The 23,257-nt window shown below is 45.4% G+C and overlaps 1 protein-coding gene across 1 annotated transcript in view; it reads left to right on the forward strand.

The window, feature by feature from the left end:
- The window catches only part of LOC149365701 (inaD-like protein), a 63,252-nt gene extending 46,339 nt beyond the window's left edge, over positions 1 to 16,913 (forward strand). The window contains exons 7-11 of the mRNA XM_089545315.1: positions 4,363 to 4,441; positions 5,535 to 5,565; positions 7,823 to 7,942; positions 10,307 to 10,473; positions 11,802 to 16,913. Of these exons, the coding sequence (XP_089401441.1) occupies positions 4,363 to 4,441; positions 5,535 to 5,565; positions 7,823 to 7,942; positions 10,307 to 10,473; positions 11,802 to 12,060 (656 nt within the window). The 3' untranslated portion in view covers positions 12,061 to 16,913. The remainder of the gene's footprint in view (positions 1 to 4,362; positions 4,442 to 5,534; positions 5,566 to 7,822; positions 7,943 to 10,306; positions 10,474 to 11,801) is intronic.
- Positions 16,914 to 23,257: the final 6,344 nt, after the last annotated feature.

Below are 23,257 nucleotides of genomic sequence, written 5' to 3' on the forward strand. Positions count from 1 at the left end.
ATGAAATGAAAATTGAATTTAAGGAAAGGAAGTGCGCCTTTCTCTCATATAAAGCGATGGACACCAAAGTACCGTCTTTGTCAAAAGTAACCAGGCTGCATGGTTTGCTTCTAGCTTGTATAGTGGCGCCCTTGTGGCTTTCCTAAAGATCGAAAGGTGTTGGAAGATAAGAAGACCCCCAGTCCTTACCTTTAACGACCATTTCACCTTCATGGATGCTGTAAGGGTTCCACAGTACGAGCTAGAAGCAAACCATGCAGCCTGGTTACGTTTGACAAAGACTGTACATGTCTCTAAAGCAACCTTCGAAGACAACACCAATATTCACTAGACGCGCATTTGTTCATTCCAAACCATCGCGCTGGCGTGGTGGAGTGGCTAGCATGCTCGCCTCGCACTCCGGAGGCCCTGGTTCGATTCCCCAACCGGAACAATTTCATACGCGGTTTTATTGCGAAAGCAACACTACTTCCAAGAACGGCCTTTCGCGTAGCGGCGGCCACTTGGCACGTTTGACCCTTAGAATGACCCCTGACGTCATACCATGCCTAGTGACGTCATAGCGTGACGTGATACCAGGAGCGAGACACGGGCTACCAACTCGGCTCGTCGGGCAACGGCGGCCGCTTGGCACGGCGCGCCGCGCTCCTTCCGCTAGAGGCGCTAGTGACGTTAAGGCGTGACGTCATACTAGGAGCGAGAGATGGGGTACCAACTCGGCTCGTCGGGTAACGGCGGCCGCTTGGCACGGCGCGCCGCACTCTTCCCGCTAGAGGCGCTGCATATGCAGTATAGAACACCTGCTTTCGCAACCTACCGGGCTTAACCAAAGCTCAGCGTTCGCCAATTTTTATTTATTAAATAATGCATCTGGGATTTTTCGCTCGCCGCCAACGGCGCCAACACCGGCTTATCTGCGACACGGGGCTCTTAACGTTGTCGCGTTGCTAAGCACTGAGCTCGTAGTTAGCCCCGTCGAAATCTCTCTCACGTGACTGGTGCCTCGTTCTTATGAGATTAATTTAAACGAATCATACAACGCTTTCATATTCATATGTTTCATTTTATGTAGCTTGATTACTTGTCTCATTCGGCCTGGTTTGATGCGCTTCAATTTCGGTTTTACGCGAACTACAAGCCTCGCAGTTACAACTAGTTTTACACTTCTCGCCGGTCGCGCAGCTGACCCAGTTTCGCAGGCTGCTGAGCTACGTGACAGGCCTAGTGCACGTATTTCTCCTCACGAATGGTGCAAAGTTTAAAAAAAAAATCAAGCAAAATGACCCCAAAGTACCAAAGCTGCAAAGTAGAGACGGCTTTACACACATTGTAAGGGTATGTAGTGGTACATAAAAGGAAATAGAGAACGACACAGAAACGGCACAGCTGTTGCTGTGCGCGAGCTTCGACCAATTATTGTAACAGGCTTTCCTTAATAAATGTACGGATCAGTAAGTAACAAGAAACATAATACTACGCGCCATCGCAAAAAATAGTACACTGTCATTTGAGTGAAGAACTTTCAAGTCAACACCGACTAATTTTTGTAAGAGCGCCACTATTTATTTTAGTAAACCAGCATTTTGTGCTTCTTATGCGTTTTCCTATTTTGCGCTGTACTGAACCCAATTTTTAGGCCATTTCCGGATATTTCGGGAAATAAAATAAATAAATAAACAAAAAATCAGGCGGCACTTTGTCTAATGTGCGCAGACGCGAAAGCGTTTTCGGCACCGCTTTGACTGTCTCTGTGGCACTGGTGACGTTACCACTGGATGTCACACATAATGACTAATTACTAAGTAATGACAAATTACTAATACCTAATTACTGATTACTGTATAATTACTGATTAATTCTTAAACACTAATAAACTGATAATGGCGCTTAAGCCTCGCCTTTAGGAGTGGAACGCGACAGCGTGTTGTAACGCTGCCAGGGAGTCGACGGAACACAACCCTCCGTTCGGAGCGATACCTTGCCCGTTGGAAACACCTTTGAACGTAACGCTTTTTGAGGAAAGCAAATGGCGCAGTAATTCTCTGACATCTCGGTGGACACCCGAACCGCACCGTACAGGAAGGAAGGAAGTGGGAGTGCAAGAAGAAAGAGAAAGAGAGGCCGTAATGAAGAAAATGAAAATTGTAACTGAGGAAAGGAAATTGCGGTAACTGTCGCACATATCTCGGTGGACACCCGTCATCCGTTTGATGACGTCAGCTGCGCTCGTCGATGAGTCATAACAGGCGCTAGATGTAACGCCGGACGGACGGGAGAATGAGCCGTTAAAATTGGACGGGCAGTTAAGCTCCAACCCACCGCGGTGGCTCAGTGGTTAAGGCGCTCGTCTACCAAGCCGGAGTGAACGGTTTTAAGAACCGTGTTAACACACGCTGTTAAAGGTTCACGAAAGAGGGACCTGAACTCGTATTTTTACCGCGGGAACTCGATCTGCACGTTCCAAGCATTCTTATCAAACTTCGAATTATTGGCCTGTACGGCCTATTTCCCCAATTTAAAGCGGATTAAACGTCCCGGCTCCACCGCACGCGGTAGGAGGAGTCAGCCAACCTTTCGGCGAGTACCGTGGCGGCTTGCCGCTCTTCCATCAGCGGAGTGATACGCAGTGATCGGCGAAAGCAGAGAGTCCACTTGTATTTTTATTTCTGAGGTCCCAATTTGCAGCTATGTAGTCTCTGACCAGACCTATTTATTCATGGAAACGAAAAAACTTAATAAAAGTGAAAGCGACGCGCCACGCGACTGCCTGAAAGGCACTCCACGCGTTAGTTGACTCCACCTAGCGTCCGCGGTGACTTGAAAAAAGGCGGGAGCCGGAACGTTTAATCCGATTTAAATTATGGAAATCGGCCGCACAAGACAATAATTCGAACTTTCTAAGAATGCTCGGAACATGCAGATCGAGTTGGCGTGGTAGAAAGACGAGTTCAGATTCCTCTTTAGTGCGCCTTTAACCTGTGTAAATGCCATGGTAACACGCTGTGCTATCACACAGTTCTAGGCGCACTGGAGCAGGTGTCAGATGAACCACTCCGGTACATGCATGTATCCAGTGTGAATAAATGCAGGCCACAATTCTAAGACATCACTGGGATCAGTCGTTTCGCGAATAGAAAGGAGTAATTTACGAGGCGCACGCAATATGATCTCGAGACACGGGCAGTGTATTCGTAGCACAACTTTCATCACCTGAACGTCTCATGTGCCGTGGCGACTACCTAACACCACAGTTTTCTACAGTTCAAAAGCAAGCGAACTTCCTAACCCCATCGGGCGAGGATAAAGTGGACGCAGCTGACACAGGACAACATGAATTAGAGGAATACGGGAGAGGCCCTGCAGTGGGCGTAGGTAGCCTGATGTTGATTGTGAATAAAGGGACCCTGAGGAGAAATTGAAGTTGGCTTGTATCGACAGAATACCAGCTCCTGGTTATAAAAAACGCCACTCATACTGACATCAAAGCTCTTGTAACGTAGAAAAGAGCAGGAACCAAAATACAGGTATCGCCGCCACAGCCCAAATTTGCAAGTACAAGCGTGATGACGTCATAGGACAAGACAGTGTTACAGGGACACGAGAAGTAAGGAATCACTGAGGCGTAGCCAATGCATGCGCAAATCTCCTTGACGTCGCCAGATGACGCCACGTACCCGGCAGCTACGCGCGCGCCTGCAGCATCGGGACCAATCAGCGCCTCCTAACCGGCGGTAGGCGGGCTCCCGGTATTCCACTAACGGTAACAAGGTACACGGTATGCTAAAGGAGTCTATTTGCGAGAACTTCGTTGACGACTTCGAGAACGGGATCCATCATAACACTGGCAAAACGCCGGCTGCTGCTAGGCCGCACTGCTGGCCGCCAGAAACACGGAGTGTGCGTTACGTCATGCGCACGTCATGTTCACGTCACTTAGTCCTGTGTCGTCATAAGAAAGTCCCAAGTTTGAATCAGAGCGGCGGTAAAACTTTTTCAACTTCGAATCCAAATTTCTTAGAAATAAATGCATCTTTCGCTGCCAGCCAAGTGGCAACAAAGCCATAAAATGCCAAACTATCAGATTTTGCTATAAAAAATATTAATGGAGCTCTCCTTACTGTCCCTTTAAGCTCATATCGGACCTCTAGCGTCAAAGAAAGCTCTCTTAAATTTACTATGACAAACTTCTTGCTGTCAGGAAAATGTGAAACCAAAACAAATAATTCTTAAAACGAGCCCAACTTTGTAATGCGCTTGTGTCAGCCTCAGTATGCTCAGTAATCGGCTCAATCGACTTGAGTTGTCCTTCACTTCTCTCCAATTTGTTTCCATTCATGTGTCAATTTTTTTCATGTCTTCTAGAGCCTTCCAAGTTCATCACGGTGGAAATGCGCAAAGCCAGCATCAAAGACCGCCTGGGCATCAGCTTCATACAGAGGACGTAAGTTGCAACAAGCAGAGCTCTCAACCACTGTCAGGGTACCGCATAGGCAGGTAGTTTTTCTCAAGCAAACCCTGTGCCTAGTCCCCACATGCGTCGGTTGTTCTTATGCCGTTTACTTTTGCCGATCGCTGTGGCGTCAAAACGGGCATTGTTAGTGTGTTTCGATGTTATTACCATGCGAACACCGAAAGCTAAGCGCGAGATAAAATTTTCAGAGACTTTGTGTAGGCTCCTGTTATCTTCACCCTTCGGTAAGCGCCCCTCGTGTTGAAGAGGATTTAGGATGAGATGTACTCAGTAGGACCACAGAATGTGATTTGTACGAAACCTGTCTAAAATATTCGTTGGAATTTTGCAAGCAACGTGAATTACGATTTCCTAAGAAAAAAAAAGAAAAAGCGCGAAAATAGCAATGTTATATAACAAAGTCGCCTCCACAATGTTGCTTACAACTTCACTAGTAATGAAAATGTTAACGATTTATAGGCAAATTCTTTGTACTTTGCAGTTGAAGTTAAAATATTCACGCCTTTTCTTGCATTTCCGACGTTTCACTCTCCAATCTAGTATGCCGAAACTTTGACACCCGTAATTTCTGGTGCGATATTGTTTTCTTTCATCTTTTATCACCCTCATGGGGTGTATCCTGCCACGTAAACTACTAAGCAAACCTCTCCAGTCATCAATAAAGTATGCCTCGCACTCTTTCTGTAATCTGGTGCTTTGTATTTCTGTGCGCTGCGCATTGGCACATTTCTTTTGTCATGCCTCAACTAGTGCTTTCCCGTCTGTTTTGGGAATTTTTCCGCATGAAGGCAGGAACTAATGTACTCAAGTTCTACTGTATGCGTTTCAGTCTATTCAATCTGTGCATTTTGTTGTTTTAGAAAGAGAACACCTCAGTCTTGCTCGCAAACACCTTTTGCATAGCTTCAGTCGGTCTCCACCAAACGAAAAAAATGAAATGTTAACCAAACTGAAGACAAAAGGTTCTAGTGATTACTTTTCTCCCACGCGCCATAATGACGAGAAGTCTGCGTGCTTAGTGTTGATGCTTTCTGTCCTTTCTTTATGCTCTTTTTTGCTTCAGAAATGGCCGTGGAGTCTTCATCACTTACATCGTAAGTGCAAGCTGCTTCGCTACCCAAATGTGCCAACCATTATCTCGAAGGCTGGACATTAATTTCACTCCAAGAATACGAAGAATATAAGATTTAGATGGCAGAGCGTGTTTAGAGTTTAGAGATACTAATGACGTTGCGATCATTAGGAGTGTTTCATCCAGTCCCGCACTCCCCAAAAACTTCGCCTATTTTAGCATACTCCTATGCTAGAAATAAAAAGAAAACTTTGCAAACCATCACTGCTGGACAGCGCTCAAAGCCCAAGTTCAAAATGTAGATTAGTTAGGGACTGCATAGCACGTGATAACAAAAATGTCCCTTTTTTTTTCTCACAGTTTTCGCCACCGTTAAAAGTGGAAGGCGATATTATCTTCTAGTGAATTGAAAACGAAATGAAAAATGAAGTTTGACAGCCCATTACTGTTTTTTTTTTCCTGCAGCGATATAACCTTACATGAACAGACAAAAAAAAAGCGAGATTTGGCGCGGGAAGGCAAAACAAAACGAAATATGAAAACTCGCCTGAAAAACCAGGGCAACCTGTCTGTCATAGTCACGTTAGGTTTGTCGAAACCAAGTTCGAAGCGAACTTTTCTGGCACGGATAAATTAAAAAAATAACTCACCCTTGGCACCCAGACTATGCGATGAACGGCACAGGCACTGTGGCGTTGACGAGGCCGGCAGACTGGGCTGGGCGAAAGCAGAAAAGAAAAGCTTTATCGCCAAAATCTAAAACCCAGAGTTAAAGAGTTTTAACAACAAATTCTCAATCAGTGTTGTTTCGCTGTAAGCGTCAGTAAACATAAACCAATTAGCCAGCAGCCAGTACGTAGTGTATAACTGAGTTTCTTCATACGTGTTATTTTAGTTATGGCTTTAACAGCCGAATGGTGCCTAGGACGTCGAAGTACAGGTCAGGTCATGTGAGGCATGCAATACTTCGATGTTTACATCTGCGTTATCATTCGTTGTCGCCCCAGCTCGTCGAAGCAATAAAACGACGAAGCGGTGATAATTTGCAGTTATTTTGTCGCTCATCTGTGATCTATGTACACTACCCTACGCACATTTCCAAAAGAACAGTAAAGGCCATAAACTATACAGGTTTAATGATTTTTTTATCGCTCAGTTGGCAATGCATCGAAACAAAATATGCACCGTGATTTTGGTGCCCGTACTCCTGTATGATAATGCATTAAAAGACTAGTGGAACTATCTTCTTGACAACACAAGAAATCAATCCCGGATTTCTACGCACAATAATTCGAAGACAGATCGACATTTTCTTACTTTTATTCAGAGGTTGTGAATCAAGCTCGCAACCTTAAATAATATTTTACAGGGCCTGGTATTCGTTCTCTTTCACATCAGCATATGAGGGCTCAACAAGAACATATTAGGAGGCTTTGGTGCCTCACCGGGACACCAGCAGTTATTTTCGCAGAGGTGATCAAAAACACACAAAATTGAGTCAATCGACACTCAGCGCAGTTCATATGGAATTATGTCGGTAATATTAGTAACCAGTGTTTGGCTCAAAATTCTGAAGACTGTAGTGCAAATACAAAGGCAGCGAAAAAAAGGAAAACGGCAAACTAGAAACGAAAGAAAACACACTACAAAGAAATGCGTACTCCACACAGTAAGCTAGATTAATCGTAACAATATGGTATGCAAATCAGTGGGTAATAAAACAGTATATTAGTGCAACCTGATTTTGAACGTGAAGGCTAATAAGCCAGTACTACTAGTAGACCAAATGTGATCATGCCAACGGGCTCATTATCTTTCCATTTTGCTAACAACCAACGGAGTTACGAGAGCCATCAGTGCAACACAGAATACAGGCAACAGCGCGATCTCTACGAGTGCGGTTTGTTGCAATTAAAGCCCGATGATCTTATCAAAAAAAAAAAGAAGCTTTTTCCACTAGTCAGCTAGTTAGTTGGTTCTTTCTTTTGTTAATCATTCAGTTCCTTGCTTAGTTATTAAGTACCTAAATTGTACAGTGAAAAAACTAGTGTGTTATGCATGCATATAATGCTTCAATTTCTTTTCATCTCATTGGGCAGGGCTAAACAAGCTGGAACAAGAGTCGATGAGAATCCCACAGTTTTTTTTTTTTTTCAGGTAGACGTGACCTGGTCACTCACGATCAATGTGGTCATGGCAACAACTTGGCTGAGATCTCTCTCGGATTTAGAAGCGACTTCAAAGGAAGGTATACTGATACACTTCTCTTGCACCCGCAGCAACCGGGCAGCATCGCAGCTCGCCACGGCCGCCGCATCATGCAGGGCGACCAGATACTGGAGATCAACGGCCAGAACGTGCGCGAGAGCAACCAGAAGGACGTGGCGCAGATGATACACGTGAGACCGAGACGCACTTCGCTTGCACGCTGTCGCGATAGCATGCACCTTTTCTACTGCACGTGGATGTTAGCACCCCGCGACTACTCAGCAAGGAGCATTCAGCACATATGTTTTGTTACATGACATACATTGAACGGTTCATACCAACGCCCGGTCTTCCATTTTGCTGTCTTTCAAACCGTTCACTACTGTCCACCTGTCCACTGGGCTGTACAGATGCACACCCTGGTCTCCATCTATGCTCATTCTGGGCGGAGGTGCTTCTGTTCGCACATGCGCACCCCGAGTGTCGCGAGAAAGACGGCCCAGCATCCCTTGTGCAGGTAGCCCTGTAATGCATGGACTACACTGGGAGCCCACTTTACCAATACAGCTTCAAGGCTAACGTGGAGAACAGAGGTGGGCAAATGTACGAGTGCAGATGTCCCCGAAGAATGCATGGGTCTAAATGGGTCCCTTAGCGGTGCCTACACATAAACACCCGAGCCGTATTCTGTAATCTTTCATTTCGTTTTCGTTTCATTTGATCGCCACGCGAATCATGAGCAGCAACATGATGTGGAGCTGCAAATTACAAAGCACAGTCATGGCCGGTCCAGACGCTGACCAGTTGCCGCCGCATCCAATCCGGCCGTGCCATATAAAGCAGTTCCCTCCATTCTCAACAAAACCGCCGCACTGTTTTCTTCCCAGATTCCCAGATACAGGAGTAGCACCGAAAAAAAGTTGTCAGGCGTATCAAAGCGTCGTTCTCCGTCAATCTACGCCGCCCGCACCGCTCTATCAGTATCCGCGCGCGTTTTTACGAATAAGTGGCATGACTGCCATGTTTCTGCCACGACCAGCATATCGTCATCTGCCCAGATTACGTCACCTTGAGCAGCGGCGGCCAAGAACAGAGGACCAAATGAATCAAACTAAAATACTTCAGAATACGGCCTCCTTCCGCTATATCACTACTACAGTACTATATGCAGCGGTGACGTCCAGGAGTAGCCTAGGCTAGTCCACCTAATTTCGCCGGACATAATACACGGGCGGCGTTCACATGCACTGTTGTAACATGTTTACTAATTGATGCAACTGAAAGGTGTTTCAGTGAATTGAAGGCTTGGAATGCAGACTTTCTAGCAGCCCACTGTTTTCCGATGTAGTGATCGCCAACAGCGATAGACTTCTGCCAAAACTGAACTATTTTCTGCCCGACGTAAAAGAATAATGAAGGCAGCTGTACAAACTAGCAGCGCATTGCTTAAGTTACTTTGTCAAGAAGCGCGAGGTGCATACGTTTGAAATTCTGCTTCATCGTGGGAACCAGCTAGAAGTTCGATACCACGGGGTCCACACTACAGCCTGTGTGAGAAAAAATTAGCTCTGGTTTAGCTCTGGTTAAACCTGAAGTGACGCGTGAGCTCCCCCGAGCCACGCGCTTATACAGCTGTGACACCTCTCCCCCTCTCACACCCCCTCCCCCCAACACGGCGCATGCGCACAGCTGTTGCAGCTGTTTCGCTGGCGAGCCGCGCCGCCAGCAGCAGCAGCTGCTCCGCATCACGTGACCAGCCGGCTCAAGGCCACGGCGCCTGCCACGCTGAAGGCTCAAAGAGCTGGCGTAGTGTAGCTCTCGCTACAAAACGTAATGGGACTACACCTTCATTTTTGGCGTCCGCACGCTGACTGCCCAGTGCGCATGGGGGAGCTTCAAAACAGCACTCGACCTCAAACAAAATGTCACCGAGCTCTAGAAACTCGCTGAAGCAGCTGAACCTTGGCTTCTTGGTAAGCGGTGTGGCTACCTTTTAACCCGAGGAAAGCTGCTTTCTGGTACAGTTAGCATCGGATATCAACATCGAAGACACGCAGGAAGGAACAGACTCAACACGAACGTTGGTGTTGGCTTATAGAAAACGACAGACATTTTTGCGCAATTTAAGCTCCGCGCATGTGCCCCAACACAACTAGTCGCTTTTATTTTCTAGAGCTTCAATGACCGCCAACAAGCTTCCTACCGCGAAAGAACTAAGGAACCAATTAGCCTATTTTTTGCCGTTAGTTATGCTTGGCCCAGGTCTTATGCAGTGCTTTTCGTCTCTCATTGTACACATTTTTCAGGAACCAGTACAATGAGAGCAGAGTTGTCCTGAAGTCTAACACTCCCTTTCAAAAGTATCAAATTCGTAGACATCGCTGCACATCGAAATACCTTTTGCCGAAGATTGTCTGGTGTGGACTTTTCGGTTCTCGTCTTTTTACCAGAGGGTGATTTTGCTGCAGATTAACAGTCAGATTGGTTTGAAGTTTGTGACAACATCTAACTATTCCGTTTTAAGCGAGGGGTATATAATTCTATTCCCCGCGCAGAACTTGGACGGTGCCATCGTGCTGCTTCTGGGCCGCGTTCCGAGCCTGTCTACCGCCATTCAAGAATGGGCCCGCAAGAAGGCCCAGCAGACACTGCGGACACGCACTTCCACGTGGTCCTCTTACACTGGCAACAACAAGGAGAAACTGCAGATTCAGAGGCCCAGGTAAGACTTTTTACAACACCTCCTAGCAGTGCGAGATAGGGGCACTGGGGCAGTGAATGGCTCCGGAAATTTTGACCAACTGGAATTCTTTAACGTGCACTGACATCGCACAGTACCATCTCACCGTACACAGACCTCTAGAATTTCACCTGCATAGAAATTCGACCGCCGCGGCCGGGATCGAACCCGTGAATTTCGGGTAAGCAGTCGAGCGCCATAACCACTGAGCCACCGCGGCGGCTGTACGAAAGTAAAAGGACGACATAAAACTTATCTTGACACCTTAGGAAAGGTTCAAACTACACCAAGAACAACACCAAAGTGCAGAACTACACCAAGAATTTCAGTGTATCGTCCGCGAAGAATTCATTAGGATGGGGCATGCTTCAGAAACGCAGATACCTACTCAGGCTTAAATTCTTCCATACCCCTTTTCATTGTTAAACCGGTTATGATCAAGACCAATATTTGCTTCCACTACACAACATTTCTGCAGGAAAGGACAGCACTTTCAAAGTAAAAGAAAACAAAAGGAGAACAGATTTATTAGAAATGTTTTTTTAATCAATAATACAACAATACAATAAAAAAATCCGGAATTTGTATTTTTTGCATTCTGTTCTTGTGCCTGCAACATTGTTGTACTGGTTATGTATTATTCCCCCCCCCCCCCCCCCCCCCCTCTCACGGTGTAATACCCCAAATGGCGCTGTGGCTAAAGTGATAAATGAATAAATAAAACACGTCTGCTAGCTCTAAGGGTGCGTTCCAATGTACAAGATACCATCTGTTCTAGCTCCGTACCTTGTCACGTTTTATGAACACTGCAGGCCTGCAGTGTTCATAATCCATAAACAGAATTAGCACAGGAGAACTTAGAAGATTTTTGGATAATAAAATATTGAAAAGACTAAGAGGAACAGGGACACACAGTGCGTTTTGTGTGTCTTTGTCTTTTGGGGGGCTTTTTTACCTTATGCGCAACAAATCAGCCCAAACACTTTCGCCGCTGCTTATAAGAATGCAAAGTGAAGTGACCGAGCCCTGCTGCTCAGTGCAACGATATTCTCTATAAACACATACAGTAGGACAAAAGCAAATGAAGGAATACCTGAAGTGCCATGCCCGTGCCTCGTATTGTCACATCGGGCTTTCCCCATAAACACAGAAGAAGCGATTTGTCGCCCTCCTTTGCATTATTGTGGACCTCTATGGTTAAAGGCGCGAAACAGACAGGGACGCGACGAGACGGGACGAGAAGAACGAGACGTTCTTTTAAGTTATTTTGGACCATGCTCGTAACGCGGAACCCCTTTCCGTTCACGCAGCCTCCCTCTCAGCAGCGAGAGCTACGTGGTGAGCCTGGGCAACTGCGTTACGTCCATGCTGGTGGCCACAAGCACGCCCAGCGGGCCGGCCTCCCGGTCTCGAGAAGTGAGCCCCAGCTCGTCGCTGCGCAGGTCGCGGCTCAGCATCGTCGCCGAAGACGTGCGGCCCTCGGGCGGCGTCACGCGCACCACGTCCCTGGACGACGCCACGTCGCCCAGCGCCTCGGGCGTGCCCAGCATCATGGTCACGAGCTGCTGAGGCATGCACGCCGAGAATGATGGTCGAACTCATCTACTCAAAAGTGGGCACGAAAGGACACTTTGTGCAACGTCTGCGGGCTCACGTCGCGACCGACGACGTCCTGGACAAGTCTGCAGAGGATGAGTGACCCTCTCTGAAGACACTCCTTAGACTGAGTGCATCATGAAAGTTGCCCGGTCCTTGTGACTTTCACTGGAAGATTTTGGCAGTGATTTGTGCTTCGCAAGCCAAGGGTCGTGGTTCATTGCTTCAGACGCTAAGTGGTGATTTGTGGTTGAAGTCGGACGGATGTTCTGTTCCAGGGCATTGGCCGAAGTACCGTGGTAAACAGAGGACTCACCACAAACATGGCAAAGCCTACTCTAAGAAAGCCTTTTCGTGTTCTAGAAAGGCTAGCTCGGTTGCAATGTTAATGTTTGCATCACTCCTGGTTTCCTCACCAGTCTGCTGGGAGACACGTGCACGCTTTGGGCTCAGATTACACCGTTGAAGTGTCAGTCACGGCAGGAATGAACACGGCACTCTAGTAGGGTCCCCTAAAGACAAAATAGAGACCCCGGCTGCTGTAAACTTCGCAGTTAAAGGCAGTGACAGTCTGTCCTTTGCAAACGGTAGACATAGATAAATACAGAAGGCGAGATTAAGACGCTGCACCGCCATGTGCCCTGCCTTTGTGTCTACGCACAGTCGTCGTTTGCCTGCTCTGAAAGATACAGATAGACTGAATAATGAAACGCACTTGTTCAAATCCCTGCAGCAAGCCAAACGCGCACACACAAGTCGCTAATCTATGCTGCCTACTTAGAACCTAGCCTCGAACAAATTAAATTACGTCGTAAAAATAAGGAAGTGATATTGTCACGGAATGTGACAAGATATCACTAAATGCAGCACAAAGACGGTCACTTAGCACCAGAAAACGCACGAGACAGCTCCGACAATGACAGATGGAGTGGAAAAATGATCTAATGCTAGCACTCGGGTTTCTCGGCTGAGTCCGCTTTTTGTTTTAGGAATAGTGGGAACTTTTCGAACGCAAAGAAACCGACATTTAAGCCCGTCAAATAAAGTTTGATACAGCGTTACTTTTGAGGGAAAAAAATTGGAAAAAAAGGCAAGAACAACAGGGCATACAACATAAGCTTTCAGCAAAGACGTTTCCCAGCTCCGCAACTCTAATACCTCTTGATCGTTTCTCAGCACCATCTGCCGCGTCAGAATTTCAGAAGCGTTCACCAAAAGCTGCACTGAGGATAACTGCATGCATTTAGTGGTCGCAGAAAAAAAAATTACCTGCCTCTCTCTGGCTATGTTGACATTTTACCGGCAGGCAAAGACGTATTTCTTGGCGAGACAGATTTGAAAATATTCCCTGCAGTCGATTCAAACTCCTGCAGACATTACCGAATAGGACGGCTTGCACCCGCTTTAAAGTGAATAGGGTGTGGAACGTAGCCCTTGGGGTTTACGCCCAAAAATGGTATGGACGCACGCATTTTAATTACAAAATCGGCCGGTGATGGCGGCACCTGTGTTGTTTTTTTATCATCTTTTCTACCTGACAGAAGACCGTTTGTGTGATAGTGGTCTGCATAACAGTCTGCTTAACGTACGCGCCCGGTTTTTACTGTAAAATTATGCGAAGGCGGACAGAAATTCTTACATATGTAAAATTACGACACTGCGAAAACTCAACATTTTTAGCGGTTTTGTTTTTCTTTCATCAAAATTTCTGAGATATTATCGGACGCATTACCAACACACCTACTGAGCGGACAGCAGCTTCCCCGATGAGGCTGATGTCAAGCATGGTAGCAAAATGTACGCGCATGTTCTTGTGCCAACGGACTTGCTGAAAGCTCTGCAGGTCCCAATGGTGAAAGTTCAGCTCGAAGCAAAGCAGGCGCCATATCTGTCGAAATTAACTCTCTCTACAAGAGTGCCTTATCTGCTTTGTCCCCGCTTCCGGTGTGAAATAGCCCTGCCTTGTACCTTCCTGACAGCTTGTAGGTTATAGGCGACCAAGGCACGGAACCTTTTTAAACCCTCCGCTGTGTCCTACCGCTCCCTTTTTGTGAACTCAGTTATCACGTCTTTGTGCCAACAATATCGTAGATTTCCGTACGCGAAAAAACCACCTCATGGGTGTTACTGTCTTGTGTTCGACCAAACTTGTGACAGACAATCTCGTATTGAATGGGCCACTTCAGTTTACCTTTCTTTTCGGACAAATGTGACAGTAACTACAGGTATACAGAAACTTCTGAAAGGAATGATGTTGGCAGGCGTTACATCACATTCGCAGAAAAGCACACACGCTTCCTACGCAAGCACTGTTTAGAACACTGTTCCCTTAAATCCTCACTATCCACACTGCTCACTTATTCTCGTAAATCCTTCGATACAGTAAGGGGTAACGGCATTGCGTAGTTGAAAAAAACCACAAGTGAACTCGTTGGCAGTCAACCCAACAGAAGATACCCTTTCTCGGTCTGCCAAAACACTAGATGTGCAGCAAACTAGCCTATTGAACAGTGGGACGTAGAAGTCCATGTTTCGTGGAGAAACTTTTCGCCTTTGTTTGTTTTTTAACCATTCTTTCCTGTTTCCACCTAGCGCAACAATTAAACATCTTGAGAACTTGTTGGTCATTATTCTCGTAATAAGACAACATACTATGGTCAGGTTCCTTCTGCTAACATATCATTTCTGGGTGAAAATAAATTAGCACTGACATACTCAGCAGTATGTCTGTTCAGCTGAGGTGAGCTTGGATCAGCTTAACTCCGTTCAAGCCTTCGTGCCAGCGCCTAAGTGATTCCTGTGTCACTGCAATCTGCGAAATTTCGTGAAAACTATACAGCGTTCAAAAAGTTAGGACCTCCGAAATGGTCACAGTAAAATTAAAAAGTTCTACTTCGGCACCAGAGCTTCAATTGGTTATTGCAAGGCCAAATACATCAACACAATGAAGTACGCACGCGTGTACGGTGTTAAATGGCTGGCTTTAAGCACTCTTCAGAAGCAAAAACGGCTAATAACAAACTCAGTGTTGGTTACGTTCTCTTAAAATAATGTTGAGTTACTGCGCATGTGTCACTGTATTGCAGAGACCGAGCACTTTTCATCACGAGTGAATTTACAATTGTAAGTCGAAGAAACACCGTTTGTTTTGATACCGTAGGCGTTATACTTCGAATCGCGGTCGGTACAAGCCTTCTTCAGATTTAGACGATTAAGTTAAGTAGCCGGTGCAGGTGAAGACAGACACAGCGAAAACCTTCTATTCTCCAAATCATAGCCTTTATTCGCAGTTACCAAACGAAAAAATATCACGAGTAAACTCTCTACTCAATAGAGCACGAGCTGGTACAAACCGATGTCACTAGCCGGAGCAGCATCGCGTTTCTCGGTTTTGGTTGATCAAAAAGCAAATTTCTGTATTTAAAGAACCCCAGTAAACTGGTACAAACTTATAAAGAACCCACGTGACTTGACGGAGGATCCTGCACAATTCTTGGCAGTCTGTTACACATCTGTGGGTGTGTTGGGCGTTTCTTCGATGGGGACCAAGTTTTTCGTCGCAACCAAACTAGTCTAAGAATTCTGTCTTCATCGAATCATTTCCCTTGCGCATGGAGCACAGGTTGTTTTTGTTTCCCTAATCCTCAGCACATTACAGTATACAAATTACCCTATACAAGTGGAGACTGATATTGCTTACACTAGCGCTTGAAAAACGCACACGCCAGAAAAAGCTTTACAGTTCGTTCTGTTTCGAGTAGGCGTTTTAATGGTATGTTCAGATAGGGCAGTCGAAAGGCAGCTGGTGAGAGGATCAACGACACAAACGGCTACAAGAGATTAACCCTCTGAAAACAATCCCCGTTAGTTTTGGGACGTTTATTCCTTTATCCCGCAGCCAATGTGATTCAAGTATTTGTAATGTAGACAGAGTGTCTTTGAACCTGGTTTATTATTCTTTCGCAATGTTCCCCTGGTTTGACCCATAGCACCAGTTTTATTTATTTAACATTGGTGGTTGCTGTGCGGTAATGTAGACAATATTGTGCTTATTGTCGTTATTAGCCGGCTTTGAGTGATGTCGCCTGCGATGTTTTATTGTAACAGTATTTGCTCACTCGTGGCTTCACTGTTATTTGTCCTTTCGTGGCTTGTGACGTTTTTGCAGTGAAGGTTGTGTATTTGTGCAAGATTGTCTGCCACATAGCGTTAGTACATCAATTATAAAAGCTTTTATGGTGATGCTCACATAATCTTTAAGGTCTCCTTTTCACACATAATTGAAGCTGTGTTGGCTAGGATGCCTGAATGTTGCAAAGGAATGAAACCAATCTTGAGATACACTCAACGAACTGAGATGCTGTCTAATCAGGTGAATGAAATTCAGCAGTCATTTGTACATTACGTTTAAGGAGTTTCAAATGGCTCGCAGCTAAAAAAAAAATGCTGACATTAAACAATTTGTTTTAAGCGTATTGAAGCGTGTGCATGCACTCATATCGCGAAAGCTTGTAAAACAGTGCCTAAGAAATAAATTGAATGAACAGTATTGTCGGAGTTCAGGAATAGTGGTGCATATTTCTGATGCCTCATGTCGTCTCTGAATCTGCTTGAAATGTGAGAACAATTTGGTTTTCACCTCTGTCTACTTTATTCACGTCAAGAGCGCAGCGTGATTGGTCTTTCCGCCACTGTCCTGTGCAGGCTCCGTTTCAAGCAATAACGCGAACTTATTCCCTTGGTGAAAGGCTGTTTTCGTTAACAGAAGCCACCATTTCTAACTCGTACGGAGCCAGGGTTTTTGTTGTATCAGCGGAGCGGGAATAAAAAGGCGTACATTTGAGTGGCATTCAATTCAATCGTCTTGATTTAGAAAACCATGAGAAACAAGTTCACACTGCTTTTCCCGCAAAAACATTTTTTTTAATGAAGACGTAAATCCTGCACATAAGTTATTGTGTGAATAGAATAATTGTATATAGTTCCTCTCCCATCCCAACCCCCCCATCCCCCTATCCTTTCTGGCGGTCCGCTCACATCTTTCATTTCTACAGTCTGCCTGCTATCCCTCTATTTCCGCTGCCCGCTCAGGTGCTTCCAGTAGCGATGGCAGAAGCCCGGGCTGACAAAAATCTTTCCTTCCTTTTACTTTTTATTTTAATAAACCACTACTTCTCTCCAATTGTCTGCAGAGTGATGGGCGAAATCAGAACAAGTCCCGAGGGAAAAACATCGATCATGACAGTATTCCTAGTGACAGAAGTCAGTCAAATATAGATTAGAATTTCCTGGTATGAAGGCTAAAGAATGCAACGGCACAAGGAGAAAAGAAACGAAATGCCGTAACAAAGAGCCCGGCCGTCAATTCACGTTAGAAACTTCTGTTCAGTACAAAAAAAAGCTGAAACTGGTTTCTATGACTTCGTCTCTGATGATAAGCAGAATTCCTTCCTGGAACGTTCCATATGAGCCGCTCGTATGGAATTATGGGAATATGGAGTGTATAAGATATGGAAAATATATGTAAATTCATATCTTGCCTGTATGGAGTTAATAAGCATTCTACATATTGTTTATACAATTTTCATACAGTGTATATGATGTCATATGGAGTCCGCAAATTCTATACGTGCTTCTATATATTTCATACCGACTCCATAACAGTTTTTATGCAAACGTATGAAATTGCCGAAATCGTCATATGACTACTCTCAGTAGTGTGGTGTATGTAAGTTGAGGGGTGGACTTGACAGGGAGGGACGCTAATTTAATAAGTGCACAGGATGCGCCGAAAACTTTGTAATAAGTGGACTTCGTAATAATGGATGAATCGTACACTAATGAATTTAATCTCTCAAAATTCTAGGAACACAAGTGCATCCTCAAAGTAATCGGCTAGTGCGTTTGGAGGCCAGCTGCGAAGCATAAGAATCACAGTGAACTTAGCCTAGCTACCGTGCGTGCGACGGCGCTTACAGCGAGGATTTTACGCAAATGTTCCTTACAGAAACTCTTTAGGCAGTCTACAGACTGTCCATAAACTTTTAATAGAAAAATCTTTAAGACTAGCCTATGGGCAATACACATAGACAGCCTATAGACAATCTATAGATTTATGGCCGTGCACTTTTAGTACACTTTTTTCGATAGACAGTCTATAAGCTATGAATAAACAGGAAATATGTATAGGTAGGCAACAGAGTGTATAAAAAGTCAATAAGCTAGTCTATATTCCATTTTTCTGAGGGATACGTGCTGCTACCATCGAACGACGACAAGACACATTACCATCATCATCATCAGCCTGACTACGCCCACCGCAGGGCAAAGGCCTCGCCCATGTCTCGCCAATTAACCCTGCCCTTTTCCAGCTGCAGTAACCGTATCCCCGCATACTTCTTAATATCATCCGCCCACCTAACTTTCTGGCGTCCCCTGATATGCTTGCCTTCTCTTGAAATCCGCACCGTTACCCTTAAGGACAAGCGGTTATGTTGCCTTTGCACTACATGCCCTGCCCAAGCCCATTTCTTCCCCTAGATTTTTACTTAACCCGCGTTTGTTCCCTCACCTATTGTGCGCGCTTCGGGTCTCTTTACGTTACACGTGTCATTTCCTTTCCACAGCTCGCTGTGCTGTCCTTAACTAAAGCTGAACTCTTTCTGCCAAGACACAAGCATGCATAACTTTTTCCAATGTAGGTTTGACGAGTGAACCTCCATATTACACTGAACGTTTTCTGCACTACATTTGGGCGCTGAAGGGGAGGAAGAACAGCGGCTTCAGGTCGCCCAGGCGGTCGACATGCTCGGCCTTTAAATTATGGTCGAATAAAGGTCTTCTACTGCTACTAGTGGGTAAGTATAACAAACTGACGATGACATCAGTGTGTTTGCCTTCTGTGATCACCAACGTCAACATTGAGGAGATTATAATGGGTTTCCTCACGTCATTTAGTTTGCCTGTTTTCTTTCAGAAAGCATCATAAGATCGCCTTTAGCAGCCCATGTGTTTTTGTGATACCAAGCGCGAAAATACCGAATGGCTGACATTTAAGATTTCGATACTTCTTTCCCGAACTCCTGAATTCGGGAAACCGGGTGTCTTGAAATTGGGTTTCCAGTATTTAGCTATAAACAGCTTCTGTTTCTCTCAACCTCTTTCTTCTCACATCAACCAGTCTGGCAGCGTGTGTGTGTGTTTGTGTGTGTTTTAGACAGATTAATATGAAACCGAGTTTGAGAGCTGGCGGCGTCCATTTAGCCCGGATTGTTGGCTGCCTGGCGAGGTTATTTTAAAAAGATTGTTGGCTACAACAAGGACACGTATGCACATGGAAAAGGTAAGAGCACATAAGAAATAAAAGCATGGTAGTTAGACGGGTTAAATGTCCGCTGGACTCCCTTCTCTTCGGGATGGGTACATAGCAAAGAGCACAGAGTAGCGACGAAAGGAAGAAACTCTGAGATCACTGCGGCGACCCGCACTGGAGCAATGCGAAAGCAAAACGTCCACATACTATATTGACGTCCGTGGCTGTTCTGGCGTCCGTGTACTTATCGACGTCCGTGGCTATTTTGACGTCTAAGTATTTTTTCGCGCTTTTTCGCGTTTAACTAACAGCACCACATAAACAAAATTTTTCCCACGGTGACATTTTATCACACACTATCTGTCACAATCACACTCTCACGGATTTATCTTCAGAGACCAACGTAATCGCGCGGACAAAATTTGCGGACACATTATGCGGACACTTTTTGCTGACGGGACAGAGCTAGATAATGCTTTCGCATTAATAGAAGCCTCAGATGTTCCAGGGCAGATTGCGTAACAGGAGCAGTAAGACTAAAAAATGTAAAGGCGAAGACGTTGATCTGCAGTTGCAGACAAGATTCTACTTGACAAAGACGTGAACAATATATGCGCTTCCTCTGAAAAAGAATTTCCACGATCTATATAACTACTCCTCTCCGAAAGAAACGTTTTGACTATCCTAATCTCCCATGAGTAACACTGCCATGGGTGATACTGGTACAAATCGCACAAACAAAACAAAGAAAGCAGCTTTTACACAAATCAGTAAAACTTTTTCAGAAACACACTAGAAAGAAACAATACTACAACCAAGTTATTTTCAGTAATCAGCAGAACTCAAGAAAGCGATTGACAGATAATTAACTCGGGCATAGCATCCACCAAAATGAGGTATTCGGTGCTATTGTTACCGACTGGTAAGGCAGCTGGTTGTGACGCTTTAACTGTAAAATGTTTGAAATCGAATATGGGCATGCTCTGTCCATTTCTAGAAAAGATATTTAACGCCGCCTACCCTCCGGCACATACCGTGGCCTTCTCTAAATAGCAAGAATGTCTCCTCTGTTTAAGGGAGGGAATCTAGTTCTCGAAAAAATACCACCTGCCTTTATTGGACCTTTTAACAATAAATACATTATTTGAGGAACTTCTACCAAACCGAACGTTAAGCTTTATAATAAAATGCAATGCCATAATTCGTAATCGGCATGGATTCCGGCTAAACAAAATCGCAGCCATTATATCTATTATAAAAATGATTTATAATGTTTTAAATAGCATAGGAACGTTACTGCCACAACCTTAGATTTAAAGATAACATTTGGTACGGTTGAAAATCAATTAATATTAAGAACGCTGCTTTGCTATGGATTTCGTGGCGTATCATTAAAATTTTTCCAACCTCTTTCCAACATTCAGCAAAAAGTACATACGGGTGTGTTCAGCCAAGAACGGGAATCAAGGTGCCATGAGCATTCTTGTTTTAAATTATTTTTACATGTGATAAGCGAATGTGTCGACGAAAGGGAATCGTACGTAGTTTTCGGCTGCTGACCCAAAAGACGCGGGCTCGATGCCGGCCGCGGCGGTCGAATTTCGATGGAGGCGAAAGCCCGCCGCGGTGGCTTAGTGGTTAGGGCGCTTGGCAACTGAGCTGGAGTACCAGGGTTCGAATCTGACCACGGCGGCAGCGTTGCGATGGAGGCGAAACGCAGAAGGCGCCCGTGTGCTGTGCGATGTCAGTGCACGTCAAAGATCCCCAGGTGGTCGAACTTACTCCGGAGCCCTCCACTACGGCACCTCTTGCTTCCTTTCTTCTTTCAGTTATACCTTTATCCCTTCTCTTACGGCGCGGTTCAGGCGTCACCGAGATATGTGAGACAGATACTGTACCATTCCCCCCCCCCCCCCCCCCCCCATTAAAAAAAAAACATTCTAGATGCCCGTGCACTGTGCGATGTCAGTGCACGTTAAAGAACCCCAGGTGGTGCAAATTTCCGGAGCCCTTCGCTACGGCGTCTCTCTTAGTTTGAGTCACTTTGAGACGTAAAACTGCGTAAAACCAAAACGCTTTGCAAGAAATGTTGTATGTTTTTTAGTTAAAAAATGTAGTGTATATCACGCTAGGTGGATTTTTGTCAACGTTGTCAATGCCAACGCTAATGAACCCAATGAACGGCGGTGGCCCACTCGCTTTGTTTCGCTTTTGAAGATACGAAATGGCGCAGGATGTGTCTCACCTCAGTGAAAACCACAAGTGCACTTTAAGGGAAGGGCCGCCGCGGTGGCTCAGTGGCTATGGTGCTCGGCTGCTGGCCCGAAAGACGCGGGTTCGATCCCGGTCGCGGCGGCTGAATTTCTTTGGAGGAGAAATTCGAGGCCCGTGTACTGTGCGATGTCAGTGCACGTTAAAGAACCCCAGGTGGTCGAAATTTCCGGTGCCCTACACTACGGCGTCTCTCATAGCCTTAGTCGCTTTGGGACGTTAAACCCCATAAACCAACTTTAAGGGAAGGGATAAAGGAGGGAATAAGAGAAGATCTGACACGTGGCTGCCACACCTCCACCACTCCTCCACTTGAAGGTCGAATTGACTTGACTAGGCCAGCAAAGCTTTGTTGTTGTTATGTTGTTGTGACTGAGAGAAGGATGAAAAGGAAATTGCATGGGCCTGCCTACTGGCTCGAGCCAAGCCACCACCGCTGCCACGTGCAGATAGAGGAGAGTTTAAAAGATCAGAGGAAAGAGAGAAAGGAAAGAAAAGACGCGCGTCGTAGCAACAACTGCGTCCGCCGGAGCGGACGCTGCTGAAAAAACAGATACACGGCCGAAGCCGCGCTCGCCGATGCGAGGACAGATACTCCCTCTGAACCGTGCTTTTTGTAGCGTGAGCTATACTGGCCGAGGCTGAGCAGTTTCGTGTGGCTCCTGGAGAGCCGTGCTGCGCATGCGCGAGGAGCAAGTGACGTCACTACGCACAGCTGGCGCGCCTCGCCCCGCATACTCGCCTTCCTTTCCTTAAAATGATCGGGAGTAAAACGTTGACAACGCCAATGAACACAACGAACGCCGAAGCCCTTTGGCTTCAGCGCAGCGTTTCTGACACAACACTGTCAATGCCAACGCATGCAGCGCGCACCTGTTACTACCGCCACTTAGCTTAATGAGGTGCCCACTGTTCCAAGAGGGTAGTCATGCGCCTTCCCTCTCGTTCAGATGTACACTGAGATGTGGACACCTGGCCCTCACCTCACACTACGTATATCCTGGCATAGCAGAGCTAAGCCACTGCCAATTTTTTAATGCGAATGCTTTCTTGCCTCACGAGTGGCGTGGACAGGATGCGTCACCACGGGCTGTGGACAAGGTAGTGTGGACAGAGCGTGTCCTCATGAACTGTCGATCATGCAGTAAGAGCGTAGATATGATTTCTAACGATTAGTAACGACTGAATGGAACGTTGGAATGAACAAATTACTAAATGGTAAATCACTAGTAATTCCTCCAGAATTGAACAAGTAAATATAATAAAATTGATCAATAGAATTAAGTCGTTAATACTAATACCTAATTACCATTAATAACTGATTATGCGATTAGTCATCATTCATCCTAAAACAGCGCAAAAAATGATGCCCAGGCTTAGCTTGGTTAAGCCGAGAATGCGTTGCATATTGCACGGTCTTTTTATTATTGTTATTTGTTATTTATTTTTATTTTATTTTATTATTTGAATTCTTTTTTTATTTTTCATTTCTTATTATTTCATTTTTTATTTTTTATTTAATCTTTTAAATTTTTCCCAATATTATTCTTTCTTTTTTTTTCTTTACTGTGTTTGCAATTCTCACCA

This window comes from Amblyomma mixtum, chromosome 1, assembly GCF_055824585.1.
Source record: "Amblyomma mixtum isolate Tamu chromosome 1, ASM5582458v1, whole genome shotgun sequence".
Lineage (NCBI taxonomy): Eukaryota > Metazoa > Arthropoda > Arachnida > Ixodida > Ixodidae > Amblyomma > Amblyomma mixtum.